Raw genomic sequence first — 25,732 nt, forward strand, 5'->3', positions numbered from 1 at the left:
GACTGGTTGACGGGGGTGCTGTTTAGCGGGGCGGTTCTGCGGTGCATTTGAACGGGGACAGGACGGGTTTCCAGGCTCGCATCGGGCGCTGCCGGAGCCCCGCAGAGTCTGACCCACGCCCACACGCGGCATCCGCCAGCGGACCGCGCCACCGCGCTTAGCACCTTCCCCGCTGTTCGCCCACTGCCCGCGGGGGGCTTCAGCCGGGCCGGGAGCGAGGCAAAGGGAGCGCACGGAGGCCTCCCTGCCCCGGAGGGGTTCCCCTGCTCCGGCGCCCCAGAGGGGTCCCCGTGCGGGTCCGGGTGCCGAGCGCCGCCGGGCGAGGTGGGTCTCGCTCCCCACCGCGTCCCGCCACGCCGCTGCGAGCGGCCGCCCCCGGCAGCCCGGCGACCGAGGTGGGCTCCCGCGGCGCCGCCGCCGCCCACCGTCCGCGGCAAGGCGGGCCGGCGGGGCCGGGGGGCGGAGGGGGAGCGGCAGCGCACGGCGGCTCGGTGGCTCGGCAGCCCTCCCGGAGGAGCCCGGCCCACCTCTCCCGTGCAGGCACCCCCTCCTCCCCGCCCCGAAAGAGGAACTCCCCGCCCGCGCAGCCCGGCCGCGGCGCAGGGAGAAGCGGCGGCAGCGGCGGCAGCGCGCCCGGCCCCTCCGCGCACCATGGCGCAGCAGCGCCCGCCGCCCGCCGCCGCCTGAGGCGCCCCGCGGCGCCGAGCCGAGCCCGCGCCCATGGCGGCGCCGCCGCCCGCCCTCAGCTGGGCGCTGCCCCTGCTGGCGGCGCTGGCGGGCGCCACCAGACCCCAGAGCTTCGAGCTGCTGGGAGCCCCCATCGACAACATCGAGGTGAGCGGCGGCGCCGTGCTGGTGGCGGGCGGCAGCTGCCTCTACGAGCTGGGGCCCGAGCTGCGGCCCCGCCGCCGCGTGGTGCCGGCGGCGGGGCAGGGCTGCGGGGAGCCCCCCGGCATGCGCAGCAACCTGCTGCTGTACTACGAGGAGGCCGGCGGGGTGGGCGTCCTGCTGACCGGCTGGACCCAGGATGGCGGCGCCTGCCAGGTGTGGGAGCAGCCCTCCTACCGGCAGCGCTTGAACCAAAGCGAGGTGGTCAGCTGCCTGCCCGACGGCTCCACCGCCGGCGTCGTCTTCCAGCAGGCCGGCGCCTGGTACCTGGCCGTGGCGGCCACCTACTCAACCAGCGCTGACACGAACCACCTGCACTGCGAGCCCTCGAAGTCGGACAAGGAGACCGTCATCACGGTGCGCAGCATGGTCAACCTGAAGTCCAAGGAGGAGCTGGGCATCATCAAGCGCAGGGAGGAACCTTTGCACTTTGTTGACGCGCTCCAGTGGGGGGATCACCTTTTCTTTCCCTACTACACGTTGAAGGCCAGGTTGGCCAATAACACGGAGCCACCCAGCATGGCTGTCCTGCGCCAGCTGCCCCCTTCGGAGGGTGGCCTTACCTTGCAAGGGCACGTCTATTTGGACTGCGGGTGCAGGAGCCTCATTATTTCCTCCAGCCTTGTCCGCCAGGGTGAGCGGGGCTGGTGGGTGGGTGTGTTCCGCCACAGCCACAACGCCAAGGCGTGGAACAGCACCGCCGTCTGCATCTTTGGGATGGAGGAGATGAAGGAGCAAGCCTGTGCATCCCCGCACTTCAATATGAACGGGAAAAGCTGTGTAAGTCTGGGCATCGTTTGCTAAGCTTTCACCCTGCTCGCCCTTGTTGACACTGTTATTGTTGTGGCTGGTGTCTCGGTGCATGACTCATGGGGTGTCCCTGACCTGGAGGCACATGAAGTTTGTGAGAAACTTCAGAGCCACACCAGGCTTTGCACATCAGCCCTGGCTCTGGCAGCTCTAGTGATTTCTCCAGCTCGTTCTGTTTCTAAAAGGCTGATCCTTTCCCAGATTTTGGTGTACTTCCCACCTGTTGGGAAAGACGCATCTGAGGGAGCACCTGAGGGCATCCTGGGTCAGACCTGAGTCTTAGGCTTCTCCCTCAATGTGTCCTTTTCAGCCTAGGATTAGTCATATTTCATTTTATTTTCCATACAGCCTAGATAAAGCATCTCCTATCTTATTCTGTGCATTCACATCTCATGTCATTGCAGCTACATCAGAAATAATAAAAAAAACCCATCAAATTGGCTCTGTGCACTGGGCTGTGTGCACTGTTATCCCTATCATTCCCTAGTTATCTGTGGTTGCTTGTTCAGTGGTAGGTATTTCCCAAGTCTCTCACGGTTGGCCTTGCTTGGGAGGGCTCTCACAGCCACCACCCCAAATCCTTGTGTGCAGACAAATCCTTGTGTGCAGACAACAATAGGTGATATCTCTTTGTTGTTGCAGTGGTTACATTTTCACAGACAGTGGTATCCCATGGAGTTCCCCATGTCACCTACTTCAGTAACACTCTCTTCAGCTCCTTCCTCCTTTTCAGGATGAGCTGAGCGTGTGGAGAGTGGGATAGGCGAGGCTACTGGTGTTGCTGTGGCCTCAGTAGTAAAGAAATTACCTGAAAATTATGTTATATAGGAGAGTAAAATTATCATTCAGATGAAGAAGCTGCTTTTGAAAGGCCTGTCCATGCAGAAGACTTTCCAGAGCTGTGGCAAAAAGATTGCTGAAAAGTATTGAGGAGAACTGTAGGGGATCAAGCAAGGCATCATAAAGCAAGCCCTAAGCCCTTTGCAATTCCCACACCATCCGGGGTCTTAGCAGATAAACTTCTGAAACCTTAATGTGTTACAATAAGAGTTTCCTCAAAATTCCTTGAAAGAAGTGCAGTAGATTTACTGGCACTCCTTGGCTTTCCAACTCTAACTCATAGCAGAGTGCAGCGCTGAGATTTTTTCCAAACAGACTACCAGAGGGCATGTGTGATTCAGTCTGCTCATCTCCCTACTGAGCTGTGAGACTATTGCCAGTGTTAGAGGACGTGGTTGTGAATGAGAACCCCGTATGTGGGTGAGACAACTGTGCTGAAGTAAATAGTGAAACTCACTACGGAGCCAGAGCCAATCCTTTGATTTCCAGTCCTACTTACCGCTTGCTGTGTGATTTCTGTGCTCCCACAAGGCAAACTTCCGGAATGAATTTGAAGTCTCATTCTGATCCCAAAATACCTATTTGCTTGTTGGAATTTTATTTTGCATTGTTTGTTCTTAATTACTCGTGAAGTTTCTTAGCAAAATGCTTTCTGAGCCTGCTAAACAAAGCAGAAGTAGAAAGCTCCCTGGGCGGTAGATCCCTTCGAAACATTTTACAAAACCTCAGACAAGAGATTTCAGAAGAGTCTCATGATTCTCATAGAGTAACATAATGCAGGTAAGGTGAGCCACTTATTTCTGTGGACAGGGCAATTCCCTGTCCCCATTGCCTCTCAGGGCCTGAATATGAAAAATCAGTGATCCATTTGTTTCAGGATTGGTCTGATTCAGATCAGACTCTTGTGACTCCCGAGTTACTTTCGTGTCCCAAAAGGCTCATCCCTCCTGGAAACTTAGATTATATTTGGATACAATGTTGAAGAATCTCAACTGAAACAATCTTTAAAAGGCTTGCTTACTTGACCTTGTGTCCCAACCTATGATGAAGTTATTGATTGTAATATTTTGGCACAAGAAATGCAGTTTGCCATTGAGAGAAAAGTGGTATTTTAATATTTTGTGAGATAGCAGGACATGTGGGTCCTGTGAAGTAATAAGACCTATAACATTACATGGCTAATTAGCTATCTTTTTTAAAGCTAATTATATGTGCTTATGGTGTATAAACATAGCAATAAATGCATGTAGTTCAGCTTTAATACTTTCTTATACTACAGAAGGTTAGGCTGGGCTATTGCAGAATAAGTTTGGAGATGACAGGCCCATATGCTGCTGCTTCTGGGTTGTTTTAGACCAGATCCTTCAACCGTCTCTCACCAAAGTATGGGAGTCTCTGCAATCCCAGAATATGCTGTTCTTGTGATGTCTCAGGTTTTAGCTTTTATGTTTTTCAGGTTCTGTACTGCTTTAGTGTGTACTTCTGATCTTCATATTAGGGGATAGTAATCTCTCTTCACAGACTAGGTAGACAAAACAATTCCTTCTGTAGCTGAGGACCAAGGACAAATGATCCAAATTTCAGGCCCAAGAGCATAAACAACGGTGGACTGAAGAGAGAAAAACAAGAAGGATGGGACTTCATAAGCTAAAGCTATAATTGGACAATTAATTCCAATATGCTAATAGATCAGAACTTACAAAAGTGTGAGACCCCGTGACCAGTCATCTATTTTTGGGATGATTTTGGGTTCATCTTGGGTGTAGCCCTGGCTGGGCTCTTGTGCTGCCCAAGGTGTATCCATTGAGGCCTTCTAATCAATACCTACTTTATTCTTTAGCTCCATCTAGTCTCTGTTCTAGGTCAGCCTTCACAAGGCATACTTGGACTCAGGAGCACGTGGGCTTCAGAGCTGACAGGAAGATGGAGTGTGGAATGTCCATCCCCGTGCTGCTTGCAGCAGTGGCTCTGGCCAGAAGGGCCTCATAGCATGGAGCTGTCAGGGTGTGTAGGAATGGCAGCAAACAGTACTTAACACGGCTTTAAAGTCCAGTCTTCTAAAGACAGTGTTGGTCTTGAGCAAAGGAATGTGTTGCAGCATTATGAGCACTGTAAGTGCAAGACCTCTCTGGTGCTTGTGGTGGATGGATCATGCTGAATGTCAGTCTGGCTTTTGCATTGCAAATACCATGTGCTGTAGGGTGCTGCAGGTCTTAGTCATCTCTCTTAGTTCACTTGAATGCAGGAGCTCAGGTGTGATGTGATGAGGTATGTGGATCCCAAACATGGGACTGTCAGTTTTTGTAGGAATTGAAAATACAGGGATTTTTTTCACTGGACAAGTACAATTTATAGTAAGCATACACATTAGGAGGTAGTGGCAGTGTGTTTTCCTTCTGATCTTGTCTTCTTTCAGATTTCTGTTATTATTCTGATTACCTTTAGGCAAGACATCCTCTTACTCCTCTCCACTCACGTTGCATTTCTCGCTAGGACACTGCAAGAGGGGCTTAGCCCAGGGTATTTTTGGTCCTGAATTCCCTGTTGTGCCATTGCTGCATGGTGTACTCAGAACTCATTCCTGTAAGGTACTGAGCTTTCTGGGCACAACCCAGTAAAGCACTTAATGACATATTTAACATTAGGCATATATAAGTATTCCCATCATCTTCATGCCCATGCATTTAAAGTAGAGCATGTACTTGAGTACTTCACTGGATTGGAACCAAATTGCTCTGCCTCCTCCTGGAACTCACTGTAGGTGTGTAATCTCTTTACTTCGCTTTGCCTCTTAGGCCAAAGTTCTCATTTGCATTAAGTTTTAATGCTGGATTAGAGTCTGTCATTGAAAACTGCTAATTTTTAAGATCCTTGCTTAGCAACTTTATAAAAAAACATGTGGCTGCTACAAATTCTGTGGGATTTCTCCATATGAGAAGTAGGTAAGTCCATTTTTGTTTTGTGTGCACAAATTAGTTGGTCCTGCTTGGATGTGTGTACTGAGGACATTGGCACTACTTGATTCCCAGAGACAGGATTTCTATCTAGCAAGAGGCAAGTGGTGTTTTAGTTGAAACTACTCTGAAAACATTATGCAGTTTTATATTTAGCTATTTTTTTTTTTTTTGATCCACATGTCTCTTAGTTTTGAATTTATCTACTTACATGCACTGTCAAGGTGTATGTGTTGCTGGACTCTTTAGCATATCCTACACATACATAAGTGCATCTTCTTCACAATTTCCTTAGTTAATAAATGTGAATTTGCCAAATCTTAATTTCTTTTCAGAAACCTGACTGAGTACTTACAAACACAGGAGGAATGCTGGAATTTGTCACAAACTTGCTGTGGGAGTTAGTGAACTGTAAGAAAGGCTTTTCTTCTGTCCTGTTGTTCTGTGACAGAACAGGACCTACAAGGATCTCAGGTCTCTCACAGACAAGCCAGGATGTTGTTAGTCACAGTCAAGTAGATGAGTAGGAAAAGTGTTCCAATTGGAGAACATCAACAGGGGAAAGATGTAGAGTGTTACCTAACCACTATAATGACAAATCTGGTTTTGCCATTTAAAAAGTTGCATGAGAAGAAAAGGACTTAGGGAGATTCAAGGATTCGCAATTTTTCTGGTAGAAATTGCCAAAAAAATTTTTAGGCATATATCTGTAAGAAAGAGAATTGCTGTAGTTTATATTAAGGTGTTTACTCGATTATGTGAAAAGGCTAAGTAGTTGTGATAGCTACTAAAAAATAAGCTATCTTGGTTGGATTTTCATCTATTATTTAATGCAAGTTAAGAGTTGTAGCAGTGTCTTCTTTGAACTTTTTCATTTTTCAGTGGTTGATACATATGAGGGCTGCTATGTGTCCCTTAATTTATCAAACGTAGGTTGGAATTCTAGGATACATCCTTGCTTGTGTTAGCTCTACCAAAATGAGATTTGAAGTCAACAGAGTCACATCAGTTTAATTATGGCCTTTAATTTGCAGGAACAACATTTGAATTTGTGTGGTAACTCATTCCAGAGTGATTAATGTTCTTTTATTTAAGGAAAGAATTACAGACTTCTAAATATAATTTTGTATCAAAATCGGTCCTGTAATTAATTTTGTAGTAGTGAAGTCAATCTCCTGAGTATTACGGACTGCTAGTGTTACATCTGATGTTTGATGGGTTTCTAGTTAGCCTTTTTGAAGTGAATATTTCTGTCTCATTACAATGAGTTTTCAGTTCATCTCTGTTTAGTGTGGGAAGTAAAGCCACCAAAGATTTGTCAACTCTCACCCTCCAGGGATGGGGACTGCACAACCTTTCTGGACAACCTGTTCTGCTTGACTGCCCTCATAGTGGTGCTTTTTCATCTCCTGCTCACTAGAAACCTGCAGTGTTTCAGTTTGTGTCATTATCTTGTTACCTTACGTACACTTTGTTTAGGAGTCTGGCTTTGTTTCTTTGGTCCCTCTGAAATTATGTCTTCCTTAAGCTGGACACACCCAGTTTTGGAAAAGGCCTGTAAAATCATCCACGACAAAAGCATGTCCCTAAGCGCCACATCTACAAGTCTTATAAATACTTCAGATTTGTCAGGCATGATTTATTCTTGGTAAATTTATGCTGCCTTTTCTCAGTCATTTTGTTCGTTTCTTGTGTCCAGGTTTCAAAGAGGATTTTCTAATGATTCTCCCAGGAAAAAAGTAAGACCTATAAATGGGTAGTTCCCTGAAAAAAATCTTGGGTTTTTTGAATATTGGTGCAGTATTTCTCTTTATTCAGTTGGAGACTTTACCTGATCTCCACACCTTTTGAAATAGGAGAGAATAACCTTTCAGCTTCATCAGACAGTCTCTCAGCATCTTCCTACAGATCCCATCTGTCTTCTATAAAACTTGTAAAATCTGAGGTTTCTTAAGAGATCTCTGGCTTAATCCTCACAGTATTTGTAGTTTCTCTCCTCCTTGAACTCTGTGTGTACAAAGGACCACAAGATGTTGCTGGTGAGGTCCAGAGCCATGTCTGCATCCACTGTCAGTAAATCTCCTGAGCTATTCAGCATCTGGTGTGCATTTTCATTGTTCATTCTTTTATTGCTTATGGAAGAGCAGAAAAAGAAGAGTGGAAGCTCTTCTTGTTGTCCATACCATACCTTGCCAGTTCCAAAACCAGGTGAGCTTGGGTTTTCCCAACTCCATTCCTGGATGTCCAGAGACTTCCTCCTTAGTCCTGCTTCCTCCTCCTTTATGCTGTTCTTCTGCAGTGTAGTTCAGTTGTGACTTCCCTGTTTATCTAGAGGCCATCTCGTGGTATGTCTGCTTGTTTTCCTGAGTTTTGTGCTTGACAGAGATTGTCCTGAAAGACCTGCTAGCTTACTTGAGCTCTTTTTCCCTTCAAAGCTGACTTTCAGGGGATCCCACTATTTCCCTGGAGCTCTCTCCAGGTCTCTGCTCAGATTATCACATCTTCAGTCAATTCTTCCTTGTTTTTGAGTAGCAGATCCAGAAGAGCATCACTCTGGACTGATCCACAGCTTAACATAGCCTGGAGTCCCATCTTATTCACTTTGCCCCCAGAGCTTTGTAGTTCTGATCTGCACTAGGCCATGGCTTTGGTGCCCATGTGGATGTGCAACAATGGGTAGTGGTCCAAGGAATGGAAAATTACCACAGTCTTTCTGCAATGAGTATGGTCCCCTAAAAAAAGCCCCAACGAGTCCCCTAAAAAAAGCCCCAACCTCTTGTAACAGCATGCCTGTTTAGCAAGTGTGTGCTTTCATCCCTCACAGTCACCCACCACTTCTTTTTGCTCTCTGCTAACACGCTGTTCAAGCTCAGTTGGTTTCAAAGCCCTCCTTAATGGAGCTTGTTCTCCCTCAGTGGTTATTAGGACACTTTACCACTTTTGTGAACATAGATCTGAGGGCAGAGAGGACTGTTTCTGCTGATGCAAGAAGTCACTAGTTTCTAGCTTCCCCGTCTCAGGAGTCTCCATCAGCATCTCACTCAACCATATCCTCTGACTGTTCTTCCTGCCTTGCATCATGAGCCTCAGGATTTGCCTCTGCAAGGTCTCACTGAAGACTCTGACTTTCTGGTCGTCCTTGATTTTTTGCAGGCTACTCACCTGGATAGACTTGTCCACCTAACGCTGCTAGGCAATGCACAAATCAAAAAACTTCCTGGGAATAAAATTTTGGAAGAGTTCATGTTCTCATTCCTTAGCACTAATAAAGGTTCGCTGCATGCCCCAATATTTGTTATCCTCTGATAGAGTAAAAATTGATGGAGGTGGTTAAAGGATGGTGAAGTTAAGAAAGAAGAATAAAGTTCCAAAAGTTCTTTTCCCCCTAGGAAAAACATCTATTGTTTCAGTGTTGACTATTGCTATACTCTACTTACAAATCTTGTATCCTTTTGTATAGCTGCATCTGTTCTTTCACTCAGATGCTCAAACCCTTTATTTTTACTTTTTGGACAGCTGCATATGATGAGTGCTGCATGAGCTAAAAATGCTGCCCTTTCCTCTGAGGCACGCAATGTAAAATAATCAGGAGGAAATCAAGACAGAAAGTAGAAGTGTGAATATGGTTGCTGCAGCTGGAGTGACAGGGAGATGCATCTGAAAATGAAGTGCCAAATAGAAAATTAGTATAAATACCTTCCATGCCAGTAATCAAACAACTATAGACTTAGGGGGACTACAGAATAGAATAGAGGATGAAACTGAAGAATTAAAAAAAGGGAAGTCTTACAGAGTGGTACTATCTTTTCTTTTGCTTTTCTTGCTTCTATGTGCCTGAAAATGTTTTAGGATAGACAGATGACCACAGAGATGAACGACTCTTCAAGTGTAAAGGATGTTTAGACTGTAAATGCATTTTTAAGAATGGATTTAGCTGTGAAAGAAGCAGCTTGGGAAGGCCCTACAGTGCTGTAACCCCATTAGTCACAGTGGAAGAGGTAAAAGGGCTTGTTAAAACAATAAATGGATGTGGAAAAGTGGTGACAGAAGGGTGAAAGCAGCAGCTGCACCCTGGAGGAAATGGGCAAAAGAGAGAAGGCAATTTTTTTGGTGACTGTCCACCGTCTGAATTCCCCCCGTTCTTATCCATATTAGCTCAATGTCGCATTGACCCTCCCTCCAGCAAGCAGAGGGAGGGGAGGAGACTTCCACACTTGTCAGTATTGGTTCTTCAGTCAGATGAGGATGATGCACTGATATGACACTGGTTATTTTATTAGTATGTGGGTGAAAATAAAATCTGGCAGCAAAGCTTTTCAGAAACCGGGTGAGTACTCCTCTTTTCTGGGATCTTGCTGTACAGAGTCTGCAAGGAACCTAGGGTAGTTTATCTCTCTTACACTACTACATGGTGCACTGCAGAAAAACTATTCCTAATTTTGGTGGAAATGAAAGGGAGGAAGATCCATTTTCTCACTCCCTAACCTGAGTGAAGACTCATTGAGTGCACTAATCCTGGAGTTTTGTTATCTTCTGATCCATTATAAAGTGAGTTAACTTTTTCCACCTTGAAATGCTTGCCACATCCTGTCCCACTTCCCTATCTAGCACAAACATCCAAGGTACTGGATTCTCATGGCCAAGTGAGTTTTACCAGAGTTCTGTGCCAGTGCATGACACTTCCCTGTGTCTTCTTCCTGCTGCATAAAAAAAAGATATAGTGACTTTAAATATGAAAGTTAATCAAGTCTTCTTTTATTCCAAGTGGCTGTTCTTTCAAGCTAATTAAAATAATTCAGATGACTGAAGAACATTTTAATTGACTTAGGATTGCAGTTCAGAAAAAAAAATATTTCTACTGGAAAGACATTTTTGATTAAGCCAGCATCATAGCAATGCAAGAGAGTTGAATTCAGCTGTTACTGTGTTATGGATTTGCTTCATAACTTTGAGAAATGCCTTCACCTTACTTCTAAATATCAATTTTGATGGTCCATTCCACACTATGTTTTGTGCATTTAAGTGAAATAGGCTCTTGTACTCAGAGGGTTCCTGTAGGTTTAGGAATCTGTCCTGGAGGCTGAAATTCTGGATTTTGTAAGCTAACCTACAGGGCTTGTTCTGAAGGAGCTGGTCTTACCTGAGCTCTTGTCTCCTCCCTCTCCATGCCTGCCACTCCTTTGTGCCGGCACTGGTGTTTGTGCAGCCACATGTTCATGTGATGAGGAGCATGACTCAAATGAAGATCTAGGCAGGTAGATTTACAGAGCATTTTCTAGGCACATCATTGCCTTAACTAAGCTCACTGGAAAACATTATACTTCACAGGGAAAGTGAAGTAAAGCTTGGCTGGGGTTGGACCCATTTGGAGAGCAGGTGGGATCCCACCTTTGGCAATGTCTACCACAGAGATTGACTTAGAGGACTTCAGAACCCAGTTACTGCTTGGGCTTCTAGGGATTCCCCCTGGTAAATGGTCCTATTCTCACACATGTAAATTTCCTTTCAACAGTTGATCATCTACACTCAGAGCTTTTTGGTTTGGTTTTTCATTCCACAAGATACAGGGATTTCCTTCATGATATTTTTTTCATGAGCTGCTTGCATGTGTTTGCCACTTAATTTCCTCCAGGTGGGATGGAGAATTGAGGGTAACTTGTTGATTTTAAAGCTCACACAGCTACATTTATGTTCTCCATGACATGAACATTATATTGCTTTATCTCATTTTTATGTTTATGTAATACACAAGTCTCTACTTTCTCTAGTGTCATGGAAGATGAAGGTTTGCATTTTTATACGCACAGGCACTGTTTGTTTGAAGTGTCTACTTTCTCCAGAATATTTGCATGCCTTTGAAAGTGGTTGCTGAGTGTATCTAGCCTTCAGGTGATGGCAAAGCATGGCTTCATTGAGAAGAACTGGAAATTCAGAATAAACCCAGGACTTATGTTGCAAAAACCATAAATCCTCCTGCAAAGTAACTTACTGCTGCTACCTGAGTCTGTATCCACTGAAGTCAGTGATTTAACAGCAGCAGATACAATATTTGTTACAGATATGGCCGGTTGTCACATATGAAAAACTAGTTTCCTGTGTAATTTCCAATGATGTGTTGCTCTGAAACTGTGTCAGAATTGGAATGTTACTCAAAGTATTGTCTGAAGTTGGTTCTCTGAGAATCTTTCCAAAGAGTCTTCTTTTACTCAAAGTTTTGGAGTATAGATGAATGATTTTTTAATATGTTTTTCTTATATCTGATTCTCAGGAGGCACAATCAATCAAGAAATTACCTACCTTGATTCACTCTGGATTAGTAGCTGTTTACGGCACAGTTGTTTTGAATCATATAGTTCTCTTTTTGGGAACAGATGATGGACAGTTACTGAAGGTAAGCTGAGTGTGGCAGTTCTTCCCTTCTCCACCAGCTACTGTTGTGTTCAAGTGGGTAAATATTTCCTGGTTTATTCAGTATATTATAAACAAATATGATCCCCTGAATCTCTGTTTTTTGTTTGTGAAATAACTGCTGTACAGTCATTTGGAGAGCAAGATAACTTTCAAAAACAATTATGTACCCCGCTAAAATTCAAGTAAACATTTCATTAAAACCCTAATGCCCACAATATTAACTTACAGACTGTGGAGTTCTCAGTTATTATGCCTTGTTTCCTCCTTGCTTTGATTTTTCCAGTAGAAATATTGTTAGATTTTGGAAGGGTGTTTGTTTGTTTGTTTGTTTGCCTGTCTGATGTGAAAAGCTGTCCATTAGAGAGAAGAGTCAAGATTCATTTTGCCTTAGCTTCTGAATAGTTGGCCTACACTAATTTAAATCCATTGCTTGAAAGTGAAAAAGTCGTCTTATCTTATTATCAAACATTTCAACCATCCAGTCAAATGTCTTTTATGCTTTAGTTTTTTCTGGGTTTTGTGAAAATGTGTATTTCCTGCCTACACTGCAAAGGATGACTCTCATTCTTTGTCTTTATTAAGCAGACATTTGGAGAGGAATATCGTAGAGACATTGAGAAGCTTTGTCCATTTGATTTAATTTTGCTTTTGATAATGAAAGATGAAATTGAAGTCTTTCATGTCTCCTTAACACAGTGGAGACAGTGACCACATTTCCCTTATTTGGTCATGAAAAACCAATGTTGGTGTGCTTATTGACTTGCAAAATGCAGTTTCTGTGGTTTCTGGTGCCCTTGAATTCTCTGCAAAGGGTGGTGGAAAATAGTAGAGTTGGGCAAGGTAAGAAAAAGTAATATCATCACAGGTGTATACTTAGAGAAGCCACAAAGAAATTTGTGTAAATTCCTTTTTAGTTTATGGGTGTCTGAATGTTTGTTTTCTGAAGGCTAATACTTTCTTCTCCTTTGATAGGAGTAAAAGATTGTTATTTTGGGATATAGGCATTTCTTCCACGTGCAGTTTCCAAATCAGTCAGTAACAGGCTTGGTGGAAGGCAAGTTTCATATGCTAAACCAGTGCCAAATTCAGTGCTAAATGTGTCTGGCATGGATTTTGTTGAAATCGTGTTCTTATGGTCTTTTCCTTCATCCTTCTCCAGTGTGAGAACCAGTGCAGTAAGTGAATTGAATCGTGGCACAGTAATTAATCTCAGAAGCTGTGATGTAACTGAAATTAGGTTTTTGTTTAGGATGTTGACTGAGCAGTAAAAGAACATGGTAATAATTAAATTACACATGTTTTAGGCTATTCTTAATAAGGATATGAAATCTAATTGCCCAGAGGTTTTATATGAAATTGAGGAAGAAACTTCCATTTTCCCCAAACTACGACTTGATCCAGTGAATAATAACTACATCTATCTGTCCTCTGCCAATAAGGTAAGTACAACATTTAATAAAACAATAAATTCATATAAACTACTGCTTTAAGGATTTCTACTGCTTTATAAGTGGAGCATTGGTTTGTGTCAGAGTTAGACTTTTCATATGCAAACTGCAGTTACCGACTTTCTAATATCTGCTTATGTTGTCTATGTTTGGACTGCACTCCTGCAGAGCTTGGAAGAGCTTCTGCTGTCATGGGTGCTGCCCAGTGTTGCTATGATGCAGCAATACCCTTAATTCCATGGTTATTTTGTGCTATTCTGCCAAGAGAGTGTTTGTTTCTCTTTTTCCTGGAGGCAGGAAAATGCAGATCATGCAGAGCCAAGCTTAGAGATAGCAAAAAAACTTGTACATTCTTTGGAGACAAAGCAATCCCGATGTTGGTAGGTCAGGGTTTGCCAGTCAATTAAGGATTTTCTAAAGTGGAGAAATCTCTTAATTTGAGAGACGGCTTTGAAGCCTTAGTTCTGATGAAATCAGCGATAATGCTGTAATCAGTGATAAACTTCCCATTGTCTTCAGTTAGGCGTAGACTTCAGAAGAACAAAACAAAAGGACAATGAGAAGTGAGCAATGTGTGTGCGTAGTGAGGCCAAGGAGTTCAGCAGTGGCTGAGAGATGCTGCACGTGAGCAAACGTGTTGGAGCTGCGCGTCGAGCAGTGAGCAGCTCCCAGGAGCCAGTGCAGTTGTTGCAGCACATCTTGCAGCAGGGCTACTGAGCAGCAATGAGAAAATCCCTTTGTCTCACCAGCAGTGGGAAAGATGGCACTGAAAGCTTAAGGGCTTGCTGTCCATCTTAGCTGAACAGGTTTTCACCCAGCACTTAATTACCGTCACTTGAAATAAGATCACTTTTCTGGCAGGGAACATAGTGTTTTAGCCTGCTGTTATAGAGCAGGGGTAAGTTGGTAGGAGAACCCCTGACTGATATAAACTGTCTATCACAAATATAGAGGGAATCAAAGTCTCAGTCAAAAGTATACGTAGATATTCAAAGTAAGAGTTTAATTTTCTTTAGCTTTGATAAAAGACCAAGTTGTTATAGAGGAACAAGAGCTTTTAGGAATAAATGCACTTCTCTGATCATCTCTTGGAGCTGAAATAAGGCTTCTACATTGTCTTCTTTAACTTGGTAGTAATCTAAGATTATGACTGGCTTCTGAATTGATTATCTCACACGCTTTCAGATCAATTGAATTTTACAATATGTGGATGGAAAAACCAGTAAATATAATTTTGCAGGAAGCAGTGTATCCTTGTTTCTGTTGACAAAATATAGGAACTTCTAATTCTTGCAAATTTGTAAAATATGGTTTGAATTAGTTTTTCTTACTAAGATCATTAATTCACATTGTTATTAATCACATTATTTGTATCTGTATTCAGTATTTGTAATCAGCTTTCTCTTTTTCTTTTTCCTTTCCTTTTCTGAAAATGGCTGGCTAGGATATTCAAGCTGAATGTACAAGTATAGATACATACAATATAGCCACAATTATCTACATTTACTTACTGAGATGGCATTTTCATGCATGCTAAGCAGTTGCATGCGTTTGTTCTAGTGTGCACATGCAGTAACCTGACATGGTGATGCAAACACAGATGCATTTTGTTATGCGCATGCATTTTTGGATGCACCTTCATCAATCATTTAAGTATCTCCATTCGGAGGAGAGGAAAATGGTGTTCTGCTAAGCAGAACATTATTTGTAAAATATGCCTCCTTTCTCTTATTATCTATACTTCACTATGCTGATAAGTCTTTCTTGCATTAATCTGCCCATGCTGGCCTTTGAGTAGTAGAACCAAATTGTTATTGTCAGAGGTGTTTCATTATCTGATGGCAAAATACAGTGTGTGCAAAATAGGCTTCATATTTCTATCCAAAGGTCTTCTGGCAGAGGGGAATCCATAAGGAGACTTCCCCAGAGGGATTGTGCTTGGTTGCTGTCAGATTTTTAATGGTAACCTTCAAGTTCCCTGTTTATGGAGGCTGTATTAATTCAATGTGTTATTGCATTTTTTGGTTTCAGGTGAGAAGAATACCAGTTGCAAATTGTGGTAGATTTGCTTCTGAGCAAGAATGCTTATCTGCAAAGGACCCCTACTGTGGGTGGTGTTCTTTCAATCAAAGGTATCTTTTAGTATTTTAGACTGTTATATAAAAGCAGAGCATTACTAGTCAGTGTACATTTTGACTGGCTTGGGGCTATTCAACATCAAAATTGTATCTACTGATTTTTTGTGGAATCAGTCGTAGCCATAAATATGAGACACATTCTTGTCATGTGAAAGGGAACTTGTAAAAGGCTTTGTAACTCTCAGATTTTTGAGATCTATCCATAAAATATATGTTGGGTTAAGAATAATAAATAATTTTGCTTTTAGAAGAGATATTTTTGTTTTCTAGTTTGAGAAAGAAAATTGTATACTTGTGCTTGAAACATCTTAATAGCTGGGAGCATCTTGTATGTGAGAACAAGAAGAGTGCTTAGTTTTCTTCCATATTGATAGTTCATTTTTTTGGAACCACTAGCTTCATTCTCACATTTGAATCATTAATTTTGACACTAACTCTGAAGCAGGTTTGAAACCTATTTTACATCTGGGTTCTGGGCTGGAGAAATTCCTGGGTTGTCAGGCCTAGTCTTAACAATTGCAAGCAACTACATCATGTAAAACAAAAAACTTACAAAGGACCATCCTAAATTTAAATGGGCTTTTTGTTCTTCCTGCCCTGGTTGTGCAGCTTCCTGGCAGTCTAATTTTTGCTGATAAAAACATGTCTGCTCACTTTCGTCATGTGTATGTTTATGGACAGGTTATAGTTATTTGTTCTGGTGTTCACATGACCTTTGCCTAAATAAGTTCCTTCTCCACTCTCTCACACTTTCAATGTTTTGTGAAAGCAGTCTCTCTCTCTATCTCTCTCTTTTCATTTTGGTGTGCTGAAACATTGAACTTCACTAAGGTCCTCTCACTTGAGATACTCCTTTCTTGCCTGCACTCCAGTAATCCTTCCATGAAATTCATGCTTCCTTGTAAGATAAGGATGGCCAGGACTCTCAAAGTATTCCAGAAGAGATATCAGCTGTGCCTTGCTTTATCTTGTTTAATCAGTCTGTCCAGGAAGCACCTTAGTGTGTTCTGGGATCACAAACGTCTTTTTCATGACAGCATCACATTAATGGGCCACAATCATCCATGATCAAATAATGCCCCCAGGTCCTTCTCTTTCTTTTTGTTTTTCCAACTGATGAGTTTCCAGTCTATAACACATATGGGTTGTGAGATTTTTATTGCTGTAGGTGCATGTTCTTGTACTTTATGCTTTGAAATGTCATTCCATTTCAAGGTTATCCAAGTTTTCCTGTGTGATATTCTTATCTTCCTTTGCATGTTAATGTTCCCAACTCTGTATCATCAGCAGATGTCAACAGTGTAAACCTTCTTTTATGCCAATTTGTCAGTGATTACAATCTTAAACTAAAGTGCCTATAAGATAGATTTTTGAGAAATTCCACTAGTAGCCTCTTCTAGAAGGTTAATACTACTCATTTTGGTTTGTTACCCATTTGGTGTTAGCGTGATTTTGCTGAAGATCTGCTACTTTGTGTTTGCAAAGGTAGTTATTGGAAGAGAGTAGGTATTTGTTCTGTGGTGTGTTTTCTTCAAACTCTCTTTTGCTTCCTTGATAGAAGCTGTGTGTGTAACAGTGCTGAGCTTTTCAGGCTTTTAATTGCCTTATAAAGAGATTGTGAATAACTCTTATTACTCAGTAAATCCCCTGCTCATGAGGGGAATCACGGAAAGTTTCCGTTTGATTGAAACAGAAATAATTTACTCTTTTAGAGAAAAAATGAATTACTATAATATGAGTCCTGTTCAACACCCACATAATTTTTTACTGTTAAATACTTAATGTCATTAAATATTTGACTTTTTGAAGAGACACCTCTAAAGCTTTAGGAATAGAGACAGACATTTTTAGCCAGTATTTTAGTCAAAGTCCTTATGTATCCACTAAAGCAATATATTCCATAATAATTTTGAGATCAATGATGTTTTCTACTTTTACAGGGAAATAAATTTTCTGTAAAATAAAATACACACTCCAATTTTATGTAAAATTTACTAGCAATGCTCATTTTTCATTTTAAGGACAGTGTGAATTAAAATCCAGTCCTTTAATGAAAAAATGTGTGCATCTCATTGCAAGTGAAAACAAAATGAAACAAAATATTTCCACTGTTCCTATTTCTACTCTTTCTTCCATAGGGACATATATAAATTCTCCTTTTCACTTGCAAACCAGTTAGTCACAGTATTGTGTGATTTCTCCTAATGTTTCTAGATTTTTTTTTGTAGATGAATCAGGTTTGCCTGAATTATGCTGAAATGCAATTCAAATACAAGGTATTGATGCACTTTCCACATGGAAACAAAACAATGTATTATCTAACATGACCAGAGTTACCTTTGCATGTAGTCAATGTGTGGGATGTCAGTGGACTTTATTCAGGGGTTGGTACACTGGAGAAAGAAGGAAGCCTCAGCTTTTTCTGAAAGCATGTTCTCATTCCATGAGGAAATCAGAATGCTTTAGCAGGACAGAGAAGGCAAGTATGTTAGGATCTGTAGGTAACAAAGATTAGTGAATACAAATGAACCAGTTTGCATAAGTATTGTGTTATCACAGTGAAATAAAAGGAACTCAGTTCCAATCATGTAGAGAAATCTTTAGCACTAGAAAGAAGTAGTTTGCTGTGGAATATCAAAAAAAAAATCTTAACTGTGCTTCTCTCTGTGCACATATCTAGGCACGTCTGAAGTCTGATCCAGGGGTTTCCATACCTTGTACCTTCATGCTTGTATAAGGTCCAGTTCACCTTTCCAAGAAAGCCAAACTTAGTTGTCTGAGTCTATGTGTTAATTTTCAGAATCCTGTGGTTCACAAATAATATTTGTCTGTTATATTCATTCACTTGCAATCAATATAATTTTTTTAAAAATAGGGGTATTACAGAATAATGTCATCTTTAGGTGAGCGTAATTATTTTGCTCTTAGCCTTTGCAGGGCAATTTTGAGAATTTATGCTGAGGGGCATCAGATGTGACTGATTCCTGTGAAAATTTCTTCACAGCACACTGTTAGAGTGTTAAAGGTCAGCTTTTAGAGCAGCAAAAGGTGCATTTTTCCCTCACATAAAGACAAGCGTGACCCTGGGTGGCATTACTGGTTTTGCTATTAAACTCTCAGATTCTTCACAGGTTCACTGCTTGTGTTCCTCAGGCAGTCTTAAGAAAGCAAGTAGCTTCTTCCTGGGACAATTGTAAATATTCAGTTTGATAAACAGTTTTTAAATATTTCAATATTAGCATCACTGAAATGCATACGCTTATTTAGTGCCAAATACTGTAAGTGTATTGCCTTGCATCTTTACCATTATAATCCTCACCCTGTCAGAAATTGTAGAATGTCTTTTGTCTTTCCTCATTGCCAGTGTGAATTACCTGCCTGTATGTTTTTGAGAATGTGGTTTATGCACATCTGTGGATGACAGAGTCTGTCTTCTGTGGCTCTAAAACTGTGGTGCTAATGAGCCTTTGTGATCTCAGCAGGGGGAAGAGAGATATAAATGAGACTGAAATTCACCCTAGCTCAGACAGTTTGAAATATGTCAGGCATATATAGTCCCAGTTTATTACAATATCATTATGGTCTGAATGTATTCAGATGCAAAACCCCACCAGGTTCTTGTCCAGCAGGAACTCAGTTTCCTGAGTTAGACCACAAAGGAAGTGACCTTGTGCTTAACTGCATTCCAATTGCCAACATCTTGTTCTGCAGAGAAGATGACTTTATGGTTCCTAAGATTTGTGGGGTTATTTTGGGCATCTTGGAATGTGGTGGATATTTTTGTTGAATATGTTGTTCATTTTGGAGGGAAAACACATTGTTTCTGAAATATGTTTTTACAGTGAGCTTCTAATGAAAAAGGACCATACTTTGCAACTGTGAACTCATTTCCAGTTTGTAGAAAAGGAATGGTTCATGCCAGGCAGATGTCACTGTTCATAAGATTGAAGCTATATATGCTACTACATTTGGTAGAAAAGTAGAATTAAAGCTATTAAATGTTACATTGATTTATAAATATTCAATCTTAGTATTAAAATATTAAGATATATTCAGTTAGTACTTACTTGTCTTTAATTGCTAACTGTATGAAATTACCTGGAGTTAATCTATGAATTGTTCATAAACTGTTGACAGCAGACAGAATGTCTTTTAAGGAGTCACCTTTCAAACTCATTGATTGTCCATCTAATTTGTATGTCTATGTTGTCTTTTTCTTATAACATGTTTTTAATATGTGTAATCTTTGTAGTACTTATGTACCCTAGTGTTTCCTCATTCTTCCTTAATTTTTTGCTGCACAGTTTGTTTCCTACAATTTGACATCTCCAACATTTGTATTTACTTTGAGCTATCCTAATTCTGAAGTGTATTTTGTGCTTGAAGACAGAGAAATCTATTTTGAACCTTTTCAAATCCAGTGTTTTTATCCAAGTGCACTGACAAAAAGGAAGGATTACCATTCAAATCAGTGTGTGACAAAGGAGATTAGGGATGAGGATGCATCTCATGAGCTATGCACATTCATAGCCGAGCTTTACATTTGAGCTTCACTCCCATCCCTTCTTGTACCCTCTGGAGAGAACAAGCAGCTTCTGTGGTGTGGTTCATTTCATTTTGGTGGGAATGTCTAAAACAGGATGGGTGAATTGTACCCTAAAGAACGTATTTCTCCCCTCAGAGTGTGGAGGGGGGCTGGGGGGCAGCGAGGGGAGCAGATCAAGTGCTGTCCAATGGAACAGTCAAGTTGGCAATGATGAATTCCTTCCCGGGCTACCAATTCCACTGTTACTGGCCGAGCATCTCATGTTTGCTTGAGTTCCATTGACTTAATGAAAACCCTCGAGCATATATCAATGCAGTGTAATTAATTTTGATAAGCAGAAGATTTTACTGATTGTTTTCCTGAAGCTTTTTGCAGTTATAACCATATTTCTGCTAAAAAAAAAATGAAATCAATAGTGTTCCTGTAAAAAATCAGTAACTTTAAATAAGTTGAAGTACAGTGTCTGAAGTCAAAGGCACGATAAGGAGGCTAGTATAATTTTATGTATACTTTTAGGTGCACATTAAAAGAAAATTGTACACATTCAAACAGCATAAATGGTTGGTATAACATTTCACATGCACCTGATAAAGATCTGAAAATCCTGCTAAGTTTCCCTGCCAAATATCAGGTATGTACACCCAGTTTTATATGTGTTTGTTTATTGTGACTTAAAATACGTAATTTTGTTGCTTATTACAGCTTGTCTTCTTTTGTCACCATGTTCCATACATTAGTTCCTCTTACCCCAACAATTGGCAAATATCTGGGAAGTCTCAGTAAGCTCAATGTGTAAATTAGATAGACGTTCTTCTTCTCTCCTATGAAACATATCTTGAAGCTGCACTTCATGATGCTGAGTCAAAATTTCAAATATTTACCATGCTAACATTGCTTGGAAGTGTTTCCAACTGTATCAGCTATTTTAATATTTCCAGTAACTGTATATCAAGTGCAGTATGGAAGTTCTGAGCTTTGTAGCAAGTTAGAAAACATTCATTGGGACACATATGCTAACACAAATTCTTAAGTGCTTGATATTAGTCTTTACTCTGTATCTGTTCACAGCACACACAGCCTTGAATATTTGATTATCAACTATTGTGACTGGCCACTTAATCTGCACGCTATTGTTTCTGATTTCCTGATTGAATACACTAATGTAATCATATTTGTAAAGCACATGCAGCCAGAAACAAAGGATAACTCATTACAATATAAGTTCTGTTTCATAATTAAGTGCTCTTTGGTTATGGATACAAACGATCTCTCTCTGTGAAGATTCTTACTTAAATATTTTTTAAAGAAATATAACAGCATAAAACACAGCAAAATTCTAGTTTTAAACTCCAAAATTATTTAAGATTGCTTGCTAACATACCATACAGATCCATTTTATTTCTGGAAGTAAGCAATGCTGTTACTTTTAGAACTTTCTGTATTGCTTCTTCAGCTGGAAGAGTCACTCTCCTTTGAGAGTTTACTCAGTGAATTGTTTGCTTTCACCACAAAAATTTTCATTTTGTGCATTTCATAGTTTGTCATTTTCTGTAGAGACAAGGTGATGACTTAGCAAGTGTAACAAAACCCCCATTGTATTCTTGTTTTTATTGTTTTATAGGTTGTTGTGACCGCAAATGTAAGCAAAATCCTTACTTTCTGTATGATAAAAATTGTAACAACTGTTGAAATATTTTATGAAAACGTAGTGCTGAAAAATTCATCCTGTTTCTGCAATCTAACTACGCCAATGATAACTGATAACGGTATGTTTTACTATTAAATGTATTTAATGCTTATTCACTGTTCTTTAATACTGGGGAGTACTGTATAAATACAGGCCTAATGAGTGTGAAAGTACATAATGCTTTTTATTAAATGTCACTGAAGAAAAATAATTCATATTTTGTTGAGTGATGTGAGTATAATCACAGTGTTCTTGGTGATTAAAGTTGTGTTAATATAGAATCCTTTGAAGAAACCACCCTGTGGCTGGAAGCAGCTTCATCAGTTGACCCTGTGGCAGTGCAGTGCCTTAGCATTAGAATACTTATTTACATGGTGCCATTAATAACTGTCTAAGGAAACTTAAGATAACTGCACTGACAATCAAGCTGGCTGGAGCAATGGAAGCAGTGTTGGTCTAGGCTTTGCCTTGACAAATTAACCCATCTTAACTCTTCTCTAATCTGCAAACCGAATTTGCCTTTGCAAGAAGCTGTAGTAATGTAAATAAGAGGAGAATCTAATTATGAATGTCTGTACAATATATAATCTTATCATTTAATTAACTGTTTCAACCTAACTTAGACACTGTGAGAAAGTGATTGTGCTGTGTGGAAGATTAGCAGAAAAATAGATGGTTCAGGGGCAGTTTGGTGGGTACATCCTTTTGACTTGATTTCCTTCATCCTGAATTATTGGTTGAATCATTTTGCAGTAATTCTGACACTGCTTTGTTCACCAGTGGTTCTCAGAGTTAGGTACCTGAGCGATTTGTATTGGATGTGTAGTGCTTGAGATCTGGTTTGTGTATCTAATGGGCAGCTACAAGTTTTAGAATGAGGTGGTAATTTACTGAATGTCTAGACTTTTGAGCTGTTCTTTAGGCTTTGGTCTCAAGGATCATAATCCTTCACAGTGGAGTCTTACTTGACTAATAGTAGGGCCACGTCCCCCTTGAATTTCTTCAAGAGTCTGTATAGAAGCATAAAGCTTTTTTAACAGAGATTGGCCTTATAACTTCCTAAAGTTGCTTATGTTAGAATGCAAGAGTTTTAATATAAACTAAGGAAGACAGCAAACACAAGGATTCCCACATGTTTTTAAGTGACTTGAAGAGGAAACAGAAAACAGACACATGCTTTGCCTCTATCTCTCCCTCAATAATATAGCCCAAAGGACATGGAATACTGTGCATGAATCTAATTCTCTATATAAAAACCTTGGTAGATGAAGAGGAATGAAATTTACCAGGTATTTTCAAGGACCCGTTGTTCTGAAGAGCTCAGTGCTACAAAGAGCTCTCTTTCTCTCAGGGACCCTTGCCCCTGAAGAAGGCTCTTTGGAATATTTGGATCTGAGTAGGCTGTATGGGAAAAACTCCTCCAGCATCACAGAAATGTTGTGTCAAGTTCCTGTCCAGCACTGGGAATTGAGAAGAAAAGACTGTCACTAGAAAGTGACAGCTGGAGTGATATCCATGAGTATTTTGATCTATTAAGCTGTCTTTAGTAAACACTATTAGTGGATTTTTAAGAGGGAAATGTCCTTTATTGACCCAGTCCTAAAAACCATGTTATCTTGTAATTATGGAGTATATAGTTTGGTTCTCTGTCTTCACAGACTAAAGCTTTCTCTTAACTCCATTAGCAGGTTTTCAGAGAACAGTTGTTGTGCAAGCCAGCTCACCTTGCCTGTGCTTTGTGCCAAAAACGAGCCCTTTGGCAATGTTAACCAGAAGGCTGTGAGGTTAGCTTGTGCCTGCCAGTAATTTACTGCTACTCACATGCTCCTGTGAGCTGAGATCTCTTAGTGGATAATTCAAGTGTGAAGTAACATTGTCTATTTGTGGTATCTCCTGTCAAGTGACCTCAGTTTCACAAGAGGATGCACTTGCAAAACTCCTTTAGGTATCATTTCCTGGAAAAAACATTTTGAAAATACCTGCTACTCAGTGCAGTCTAATGCATTTTAAAAGGTCAGTGCAGACCATACAGAAAATAATAGGTTCCATTAATTTCAACAGACAGAATCAGGAGAGCATATTTGACAGTGTTGTTTTTAAAGTATTTATACAAGCTTAAAAGTAAATACAAGCTCTGCCAGTAGGAGATAAATTCCTTACTTTTACTTACTACTTCTAGTAAAATACTAGGAGTATTTTACTCTTTCTGTAGCTCATGGCCTGAGACCTTTCTCATATATTGATTTAGGCAATTGTGTATCAACACGTCAGATTTCTGCTGATAACTAGATTTCTGTAGATGCAAATAAGTGTTTGATGAAAGATTTCAGAATGTCTGTCTGTACTCATCCACATCTTTAAGCATAAAAATGCTGTTAAAGTCAGATTCTGCTATCCAGTTAGTAAGGTGTTTGAACATCTGAGTGGTCCCAAGGGCTGTTTCTAACAAGCAGTTCAGATGAGCTTTGCAGTGAGCACCCAAGCTGCCATGCTGCCATGTGGAGGTTGGAGATGCTGACATTAGCAACACAGATGTAGCCAAAGCTGGCTTTCCTCTGAACCAGCCAGCCTGTGATAAAGACAAAGGTTTCTCTACCTTTGCAAGATAGATATACTTAAAATCCGTGTAACTTTTCTGTATTAAAAAGTTAGCTACTTTCTAGGATAGAGAAGTCAGAAAAGTCTGCAAACGTGGGTTTCGTTTGATCCCAGGCAGCCATTCATTTCACAGACTACACATCTGCAGGCACACAGATGAAAGAGACCATGGCCTAAGTGGTATATATCTAATTCTACTGTTGGATGTGGTATTCTGCTCGTAAGGGAAGATACTCTTTCATACCACAGCTGCCAGTGAATTGTTGGTATAGTAATTGCTAGCTGAAATAATGGCAAATTGACTCATGCAATCATAAAAGATTTAAATAGGATGAAAATTGCTACTGCATAGATTACAAAAGGAGACTCTGAAACCAAGTCTGTGAGACAGAAAGAGAGAGAAGTATGGTATGGTGGGGTCTCTTGCATTAGAACAGTCTGCTGTGTTAGAAGACTTGAATTCAGGGTCTGGTTATACCACAGTATATATCACTCTGTGCTTTTTCAGAGATGATTTTATATCCCTGCTTCACAGTAGCATTTCCTTATCTATATCCTGACAATAACATTACTTTTATTTGTCATGCAATGGTGGTATCAAACTTAATTAATATGTGTGTATAAAGCATTGGCATAACTCAGCTAAAGGGTTCTGTGGAAGGACAAAATCTGGTTATTTTTATCAGTCAAAAGTGTGAGTGAATGTATGAGAGAAGGTGCACACCAAGCACAGAACAGCTACCATGGGTTTTCAACTCAAATTATTTTTGAACTGTTATTTCATCTAATATCCATCATATACCTAACATGTGCATTTTTCCAGATTGTCTAGTTCTTGAAGCATCACTGTCCTCAAGCTCTTGGAATATCACACAAACATTTCAGTTGAAAAAGTAAGAGCCTTATTCTTGTTAAAGTTCATTGTGGGGTTGATGTGTGTGTGGAGGAAAGTGGCTAAAGTCATTCATCATTCTTTTTTTTAATTATTTATCAAGTAACTACATGGCACTAAAGATAGTCAGATCTGTTTTCTTGGCCCACTTCCTCCCCCTTCTCTTTTTTTTTTTTTCCCCTCAAAAAGCTACTTCTTCAGATGATTCCCTTATTTAATGGGACCGTGGAAACTAACTGTAGGAAAGTCATTACAATAACTGAATTTATGACAAGTGCCTGAAGAGATAATAAAGGATGTCACAATAAGATTAAAATTCTTTTTGTCCTTGCATGAAAGGTGGGCCCCTGGTACTCAGGGTAAGGCCTAGATTAGAGAAGTCAAGAGATTCTTTAAAATCACTTTGTGAAGCTGTTTTAAATTAGACCCAGATGCAATTTAAATATGCTCTATAGGTAACATGAATATAATTAAACCAGAAAGTAACATGTAATCTGCTAATAGGAATAATGAATACCTA

The 25,732-nt window shown here is 40.7% G+C and overlaps 1 protein-coding gene across 1 annotated transcript in view; it reads left to right on the top strand.

Annotated features, from left to right (window-relative positions):
- Positions 1-720: 720 nt before the first annotated feature.
- The window catches only part of PLXNC1 (plexin C1), a gene marked incomplete at its 5' end in the record, with an annotated part of 70,390 nt that continues 45,378 nt past the window's right edge, over positions 721-25,732 (top strand). The window contains 7 exon segments of the mRNA XM_084206552.1: positions 721-1,668; positions 11,761-11,883; positions 13,208-13,342; positions 15,383-15,483; positions 20,552-20,666; positions 21,657-21,801; positions 25,144-25,213. Coding sequence (XP_084062678.1) covers positions 721-1,668; positions 11,761-11,883; positions 13,208-13,342; positions 15,383-15,483; positions 20,552-20,666; positions 21,657-21,801; positions 25,144-25,213 — 1,637 coding nt within the window.

The sequence above is a fragment of the Fringilla coelebs genome (assembly GCF_963513975.1).
Source record: "Fringilla coelebs genome assembly, chromosome: 5".
Classification (NCBI taxonomy): domain Eukaryota; kingdom Metazoa; phylum Chordata; class Aves; order Passeriformes; family Fringillidae; genus Fringilla; species Fringilla coelebs.